The sequence below is a fragment of the Pyxicephalus adspersus genome, chromosome 4 (genome assembly GCF_032062135.1).
Source record: "Pyxicephalus adspersus chromosome 4, UCB_Pads_2.0, whole genome shotgun sequence".
Taxonomy (NCBI): Eukaryota; Metazoa; Chordata; class Amphibia; order Anura; family Pyxicephalidae; genus Pyxicephalus; species Pyxicephalus adspersus.
Window position 1 is genome coordinate 37,488,108 of NC_092861.1, and position 9,081 is coordinate 37,497,188.

Sequence of the window (9,081 nt, forward strand, 5' to 3'; positions counted from 1 at the left end):
GAATCTGGGTGATCCAGCAAACCTAAAATGGATAGGTCCAGGATTTCAAATATTTGCTAACAAATAGCAAATGACTAAAGAAATCCAGGAATGATGGCTGGTTTTAGATCTTTACTTTGAATGATGACCTCAGAGATGACCTTGCAAGTACAGTGTTTTACGGCACCTGGAAGCTGTGTGGGCTTGAAAACATTTGGATTGTGTATGCATACCCATTAAATTCGATAGATTTGTATTTTTTCCCATCAAGTAAATTTGACATAAGAGAAAAGTGGAGACTATCTTCATGTATTTGTTCTGGGGCAATGTTTCGGAAAGTGAATGTGTTGGGATATCAACCAGGCAATTATCCTTTTCAGAAGGCAACAGCAACCTCTACATTTTCCTAAAACAAGTTCGGTCCAAAGAATTTAGAAAAGGAAATCTGATATTCCCTGAATGCTTATTCACAAATCAGATTTAAAATATTTACTTGGTATTATTCTAATGTTAATATATGAAACAAGTAAATCATCTTTTTGTATGTAAACCACAAATGGCGGAATTCCCACCCTAGGTCTATATTGGCACAAATCCAGCCTTGGTCAAGGTGATCATATAATGTCCTTATAGTTTTCTGCTTGGTGATTTTTTTCAACTTTTTAAATAAAATTATGTGTTTCACATACTGTATATTATCCTAAAAATGTGTTTTGTTGTCTTAGATGTTGCTTCCAGCTTTCGTGTTCATTGGCCTGGAAGAGGAGGATTGCTGTGGGTGTTGTGGCCATAAAACCTGTGGTAGAAGCTGTGCAGTAAGTCTGTTTAGGACTAATTTAAGGATAATTTGTTGACATTCAATACTGGACACAAGACTTAATATTACTATATTTCTAGATGTTGGGATCTATTGTGGCTGCACTGATAGGTATTGCTGGTGCTGGATATTGCCTCATCATTTCTGCATTGGCCTTAGCAGAAGGACCATATTGTCGGACAAGTACCGGATGGACCTATCCTTTTTCAAATACTAATACACAGTATGTATCTTTTTCTGGGGATAAAACGCATTACCTAGTATTCATGTTTACCAGGTATTATCCATCATGTATACATAGTTAAATGACTAAAAACATGTATCAGTTATTGGTGGAACCTTGGAAGTAGCATTGTGTTAAAGAGAGCATTATGCTTTGGATGTTGTTGTCTAAGTCAATGTGAAAAGTAAAGAGTATGGGAAATGAAATTATGTCAGAGAAAGTTTGTAAAAGAATTATTATTTGTCCTATCAGTTATTACTGTTCCTTCCATATGATATTGTAACCTTTCATGGCATTACCACTTAGCACTCAAAAAAGTATAATCCTGGCTCCAGTTCACTACTGATTAACTGCAAAGATCTAGGATTATCTGACAAACGGTGACTTTATATATATATATATATATCAAAAAAGTATAATCCTGGCTCCAGTTCACTACTGATTAACTGCAAAGATCTAGGATTATCTGACAAACGGTGACTTTATATATATATATATATATATATATATTAACTATATTTTTATATATATATATATATATATATATATATATTTAAAGCCAACCTCCAAAAATGTTTCTTTTTTTAGCTTTGGGTGTCAAGCAATGCAAAATGTTTCATATTTACAATAATCCATCAATACCAAACTTTGGTATCATGTGAGTAGTAGCAGAAAAAGTTGTAACTGTAACCATATACACTGATATGACCCATGTGCAGTAATCCTGTCATTTAATCTGGATATCTGCTAATATTGAATTTCAGGGGCAGACTGTACATATCCCTAATACTGGCTAATAATTACCCTCTATATGAATACCTTAATTATACATTGTTTTAGGGGTGTTGTATGCATATAGTATTATGTAATAAAAATCACAATATATAAAATATAAAATATATATCTAATACGTATAAAAATATATAAAATGTGTCTATATTTCTTGTATTGCAGCTATCTGAGTGATCACTCTACATGGTCCCAGTGTATTGAACCTCCTAAGGTTGTAGTGTGGAACGTCACCCTTTTCTCTATCCTACTGGGCCTGTCTGGAATCCAGATCATTTTATGTATAATTCAGGCCCTCAATGGTTTAATTGGTGGAATTTGTGGTGCTTGCTGTTGCCAAGAGAGGTCCCAGGTAATAAACTTACACCTTTTATTTTGTTAAAAAAATGTTTTAAATGTAATCTAGAAAATGTTTTATTTTCATTAGACATTTTCAATTAAAGAAAACATATCACATCCCCCAAGTTGTGCATACTGCTGAAAAGTGTATGTACCCTGCCTGTTCTTGTCTTCAAATATACTCATTTGTGCTGGGGAGGATCATTCAACCTCACAATTTTATAAAATATTATAATTTACAATGTGGCAAAAAGCAGCCGCCAAAGACAGTTTTAATATACCTGTATCTTACGGTGCAACAAGACAATACCAAACATTAGATAGAATGTTGTGAGAAGAGTATACAGAACATTTGCAGACTTCAGAAATCAACATTATGCTTATAATGAAGAATTCTCATTATCACACCTGCAACATATTTCATTAAAAAGTTGGATAGTAAGATTGTAAATAGGAAAAACAGAAAGTATAGAATTAAGGAAGATGGGACAAATGGAACAGAACAGGAAGTGAGGGTCTTGGAACTACGCTCCATTATTCAACTTTTAAATTCCAGATTCTCTAGGGGCCCGTGGGATACTGGAATCTGACATTTAAATGAGAAAATGCAGGGATTGGCATATGAAGGGACATTAACAAAAACTCCAAAAAAGACAAGATAATATACTGGAGTTGTTGAGTTGATCTTTTATTTAAGCTATAGGCTTATGTTAGAGCTATTTACAGTTACATATATATGTAAATTGAATAATTTTTCCATGTACTGTAGTGTGTAGCTTCCACATCAGAAAAAATGTTATAATATATAATAGTAGAAATAAGCATGACTGTAGCACCTTCCTTGTTAATTTAGGTGACTTTATTGACTTACAATATAGTTCCTATTTCTGTATCAAGGAATGAATGGCATATAACATTGCATGTTGGTTGAGAGTTACTTTTCTTGGCCCAATAATGTATTTACTGTGTGATTTTAATACTGAATAAATCCTTTGTCATTGGACAAACTGGATAGTTCAGTAGTCTAGGCATTATTCTTTAAACTTTTCAAAAACATACAACATATAACTGGAGAAAAGCATAGGATAGGTTTATTATGCTTTAAAGCTAATGTTATTTGTACTAGAAATCACATATTTTCTTGACTTTTATTTACTATATGTAATTAATTGTACAGTATTTCATAAGTGTGTTCCATGGACATGTAAAATGTACATTTTTATATTAAAATGATAAAATGTGTGATAATGATGCTGATGCTGACGTCAACTTATCTTAGAGTTACAAGCTTTATTAAACACAACACGACTTTGTCACTTTAGGATGCAAATATTAGTGTTTAATGTAAGTATGTACTACTGCTTTAGTACCCTAATCAAAATATGTAAGATAGAATTGCATGAGTGAATGTAATTTGATACATTAAATATTCATACACATTCACCTGAGTTTTCTGTACTTTACTATACTACTTTGCCATGCTCTGCTGTGTTCCTGGCAGCTTTAAATACAAACAGCCTACGTTTTATTTTTGATTTAGTAACTTGTGTCCACCCATATTTACACTTGTAGATTAATCAATGATTAAACAATTGACATAAATAGGTCACACAGTAAAGCAATGCGCCACAAAGAAAAGGAATGTTTGAACTCTGTTAGTCTTACCTTTCCCACTTCCCCTTACCCTAGCTAATGAAATAAAATACTTTAATTTCAGTAAATTAAGAGCTATCACAGCTTTTTTGACACCCTGAACAACAATAACTATAAAATTTATTACAAAATAATAACACCAACACATACCATTGATACCTGGTTACCATGAAATGACCATCTGAACATAGGACACAACACCAAAGATAGTCCCACATTTTAAACACCACAATACAATGCTGTGAACATCAGATAAGTATTCTAACTCCAGGAGTAGAACAGTTGAAAGTGAAGTTTGCTCATTGATTGCATATTTAGAACTGACTTTGCTTTGGTCTTAATTACTGGCTGTCCCCCAAGATTCTATTAGTCATCTTTCTATAAACCAAACCTTTCCCAGACCAGCGGAAGGATTCTCTTCCAGTTTTTTTGACTAGTGACTGCTAGGGGCATGTCAGCGCAGGAAAGATAGGGACTTTATGACTTTTCCCATATTTCAGCACAGTCATCCTACTCTTCTCTAGTACCATGAATGGTTTCCATGCTCTGCAGGCATTCTATACACTTTATCTCATTTACTGAAATCACTGTGGTGATACTGACTTCTGGGAAAAGCTTTGTACCTCCCTTCCCTTATGCTGTGCTTGCTTTCCCAAACATTTGTCCTTGTTATCAGTTCTTCTCTGCCCCTGCTGACAGCACAGTAAATATCAAACTTCATCTCCTATCTTTTGTGTCTGTGCATGAGGAGGCATTGTTTTGTTTAAGTTTAGTGATGAAGCTGAGACCTAAGCTGCATACACACGTGCAATTATTGTCGTTGGAAAGAATCTTTCACGATCCTTTACAACGACTAAGGACTGCACGATGCATGAACGAGTACAGTACCCTTCTGCTCCATGGAGAGGGGAGGGGGAGAACGATGGAGCAACACTCTGCTGCGCGCTCTCCCCCTTCCCTTGCATTAGGATTGTTTGTCATCCATCGTCCGTGGATCCGCCAGATTCTAGTCCAATATTGGCCCTGAGCCGATTATCGGGCGAGAACCATTGGACGTGTGTTCGTAGCTTTAGGCACCCTCTCCTCTCCATAGAGCAGAATGGTGCTGTATGTACAGCACTCGTTCATGCATCCCTATTTAACGTACAGCGCTGCGTAATATGTTGGCGCTATATAAATCCTGTTTATTAATAATAATAATAATAATAATAATATTAATATTCGTGCAGTCCTTAGTCGCTGGAAAGGATCTTGAAAGATCCTTTCCAAAGACAATTATTGCACGTGTGTACCCAGCCTTAATGATTGACAGGACAGAAAGCAAATACCTAGAAGGGGAGGACCATGACAGCACAGATAGGAAGACGTGGGTTTAATGGTCATTGTAGGCCATCAGACAGGCAATGAGGTGGGCTCAGTGTGCAGGAAAAAAGGACATTGTTTAGGGCAGAAGAAAACTACAAGAAAGTTGTCAAAAAGAATGCTAAAGCTGAAGTTCAGATTTAAAAAGCCAGCAGCTATGAAGCACTAAGAAGCATTAGGATAGTCTATAATGTGGCTATGTAAGTTATGAGTAAAACGAACGCTCTCGGTTTGACCCCCACTATCTTTATCTTCAAGCCCTGTGTAAAGTGATGCCTATTGACATGTGTCCAGTGGCTTATAGGGCCCTGAGTCTGTCTTCAAATACAAGTAAACAAATGTAGAATCAATATTAAAATCCAAAATGGTCCTCTAGTAATCTCCCTTAACACATCTGCTACTGGTGGTACTATTTTGCATACAGGTTTAAAGTGGAATTATAGTTTGGAATCAGACAGGGCTTTATTTTAGAAAAGGACAGGCAATGCTCTTCTGAAATAAGCATTTTTAGCTGATTTCTTTGTGGAGCTATGAAAATCACTGTGCATGCTCAGCATTGGTTGCCTGGAAAGACCATCCTGCATGTCCATGCTGTTGCCAGCACTGAATGAACTCCCATCTGCCTGCAAGATAGAAAAGAATGGCGACGATGGTGGCATCCTGCCACAAAACAAGGAGAGGTGAGTATCACAGGGTTTGGTCCTGCTAACCAGATGCTTGCATATATCCAATGCCTTGCTCTGATCCCCAGCTATTGTTTCCAGCAATGGTAGAATGAGTGATCATTACAGATAGCACTGTTATCTATTGGTAATTTAGTGAGCAAGCATGGTGGATAAATAAATGACATCAGGGGACTACAGTATAGACGTTATATTCTGACCAGAAATGATCCCGAAGTTCATTTAGCTTAGTTCACAAATATCTAGGGTACGGTGGCTTAGAAGTAGCACTCTTGCCTTTCCAGCGCTAGGTCCCAGGTTCGAAACTCGGACAGGACCCTATCTGCATGGAGTTTGCAGGTTCTCCCCCTGTCTGTGTGAGTTTCCTCCTGGTACTCCGGTTTCCTCCCACATCCCAAAAACATGCATTAAGGTTAATTGGTTTCCCCTCAAAAATTGACCTTAGACTATATTAATGACATATGACTATGGTAGAGACATTAGATTGTGAGCTCCTGTGAGGGACAGTTAGTGACATGGCTATCGACTTTGTACATCGCTGTGCAATATGATGGTGCTATATAAATACTGTATAATAATAATAAATAATAGCGTCTGTACACAGCATTAGACACTTGGTAAACATTCTCTTAGACTGCCAGATTTTTTTTCAGCTGGCTTGGTCCTATCAGTGAGTTTTGTTTCACAGAACAAAAGTACATTGATATGACAAGGAACATTCCCACGCTTCATGACGTTCTAATATTATTTTCTCATGTGAATATATTGGACATACAGTACACAGGTGTACATCACCAAGAAAGTCTCACAAAAGGTTTCTGGGTGTAACACAACAATCCGATCTTAAACCATAGCTTCTTATAACAATGAAAATGCTATGATACATCTGCACATATCTGCATTAAAACAAATACACATATTTTACTTTATGATGTGCAGGAATTTGACAGGCCGGTAACTTCCAATATACTTATGTATTGGGTAAAGAGATACTTTGCATCTACGTAACTTTCTGAAAGGTGGCAGGTATTTTCCCTACAGTTTGCATTGAAACTAGTAGTGCAAGTTTTGTCATTGTAATTGCACAAGCCCATTCGAATGTTGTCACAGATACCCGTAGCTTAGTGTCTGTTTTGTTTTTGTGAAGTTACTAAGTACCTGAATTGTTTATTCCAATATCTCAGCAACCACTCTGCCCCAGCAGTAGAAGTAAACAGGGAGATTTAAGTTTTACTTGCAGGATTTAGTCATAAATCAGGCCTGGACATTCCTTCCTGATCCATTTAATCATGTTTCCCAAGAAATGTTCTGAGTATGCAATCCTAGCTATCATTCCACTGGCGGTATGGAATATTGTGGTCAATATCCTGTTATACTTTCCTAATGGAGATACCACATATGCAGCAAATAATCAGCTCACCAACTATGTCTGGTATTTTCAAGGAATCTGTTTTGGGGGCATAATGGTAAGAACTGCATGATGTGTCACGTGTGTGCATGTAAAAAATAATTTAGCATTGTTTTACGTCACTTTCACTGTAAAATATTCTTACCTATGTTTAGCTGTAACCACAATTTAGGTACTTTGAAGATACTACTACAATATTTCACTGATACACAAGACTTTTGGTCTATTTATAAATGTGTTTTAACTAAAATTATTTTTCACAGGAAAATTAATGCATTATCAGTAAAAGCTGATTTACACAATTTCTTGTTACGTTGTCGCATATGACAATTGTCATAGAAGAGGTTAGTTGGGGCTCCGATATAAAACAGTTTACAAGGCAATGTTTCTAGAACAGTTTTAATCTTTTCATAGTTTAGTTGAATTTGTACTTCATCCGGTGACAGAAATATGTTATATTTTTATTAGTTCACTACACATGTTACAGTTTGGCTTTAGAGTCTCCTTTAAATTTTGTTGTAGAAGAGAAGAGTACAAATGATATGAAACATTTAGTTTTGTCCTCTTATTAAATAGTTTTGGAAAATCTCAAATAGTATTTATTTAGCGCCATTATATTATGCAGCGCTGTACAGACAGACAGACAACAGATACATACAGTGACACAGACAGAGGAGAGGACCTTGCCCAGAAAAGCTTAAAATCTAAGAGATGGGGGAAGTCTCAAACTTTAGGAATGGAATGGAACTATATCGAATGGTGGGTACAGTAAGTAGTGAGGGTTTTAAGAGACAGAAGATTGGTAGGCATATTTGAAAATATGGGTTTTGGGCGCTCTTTTAAATGAGTAGAAGGCAGAAGCAAGCTGAATAGGAAGATGAAAACCATTCCAGAGAGTTGGGGCAGCTCTAGAGAAGTCTTGGAGTCGTGCATGTGACAAGGTTAAGAGTGAGGAAGTCAGTAGCAGGTCATAGAAGGAGCGATGAGAGCGGCTAGGGGAGTATTTTTCTATCAGATCAGAAAGCTAAGTGTAACAAGAACTGTGGAGGGATTTAAAGGCAAAGCACAGGAGCTTGAATGTGATTCTAAGGTGAAATGGAAGCCAATGAAGAGAAGAAGAAGAGGAGTGGTGGCAAGTATGGATGAGTCTGACTGCAGACTTATCAGTCAGAATGTAATGTGTATGGTGAATTTTATACTTTTAGTTGCCATTCCTGTTACTAATAATTCCATTCTTCCTACACTGTGAATTATCAGAAAGCACGCATTACAATTAAGAACAAGCTGTTTTATTGCCACCCAGTGGATATTTTGTGGGACATGCACTTCAAGTGTTCATGATCGTTTCAAAAGCACGCATTGGCTTAAACTGATAGGCAAACATCATTCAATTTATGTTTTTAATTTATAAAACTAAAAACATATTGTACTTAAATATTACACTTAAGAATGCTGCATGAGCAATCACGTTTCTTTCATACTTTATACTAAGAGCCCACATACGGACCCCTTTGTGACCCTGACCCATATATATGGATACACCTATTTTTCTACAGGACACAATATTGATTTAGAAGTCACTAGAAGGAACCACTGAACACTGAATCACCAAGAGATCAACATTCTCAGAGCTGTGTGTTTCATAGGAAGGGTAGCAAAAAGGGTCAATGTTCAGTTTGTAGGTGACAGGTTTTAGGCCATCGCCAACAGTAAGACATCAGGGTTGCTTTAAGTATCCACAGAATCTGGCCTTGTTATGGGAAAACTTGCAAATTCCTCATAGAAAGCACCCTGGCTGAAATGGCAGTCCTAGAACAAAAATACTATA

General features: G+C 36.5%; 2 protein-coding genes across 2 annotated transcripts in view; both read left to right on the forward strand.

Moving 5' to 3' along the window:
- TM4SF1 (transmembrane 4 L six family member 1) overlaps positions 1 to 2,205 on the forward strand; it is a 4,759-nt gene extending 2,554 nt beyond the window's left edge. The window contains exons 2-4 of the mRNA XM_072410383.1: positions 705 to 794; positions 877 to 1,019; positions 1,974 to 2,205. Of these exons, the coding sequence (XP_072266484.1) occupies positions 705 to 794; positions 877 to 1,019; positions 1,974 to 2,190 (450 nt within the window). The 3' untranslated portion in view covers positions 2,191 to 2,205. The remainder of the gene's footprint in view (positions 1 to 704; positions 795 to 876; positions 1,020 to 1,973) is intronic.
- Positions 2,206 to 7,044: 4,839 nt separating this feature from the next.
- The window catches only part of TM4SF18 (transmembrane 4 L six family member 18), a 6,946-nt gene continuing 4,909 nt past the window's right edge, over positions 7,045 to 9,081 (forward strand). Inside the window, exon 1 of the mRNA XM_072410384.1 lies at positions 7,045 to 7,311. Within this exon, the coding sequence (XP_072266485.1) occupies positions 7,135 to 7,311 (177 nt within the window). The 5' untranslated portion in view covers positions 7,045 to 7,134. The remainder of the gene's footprint in view (positions 7,312 to 9,081) is intronic.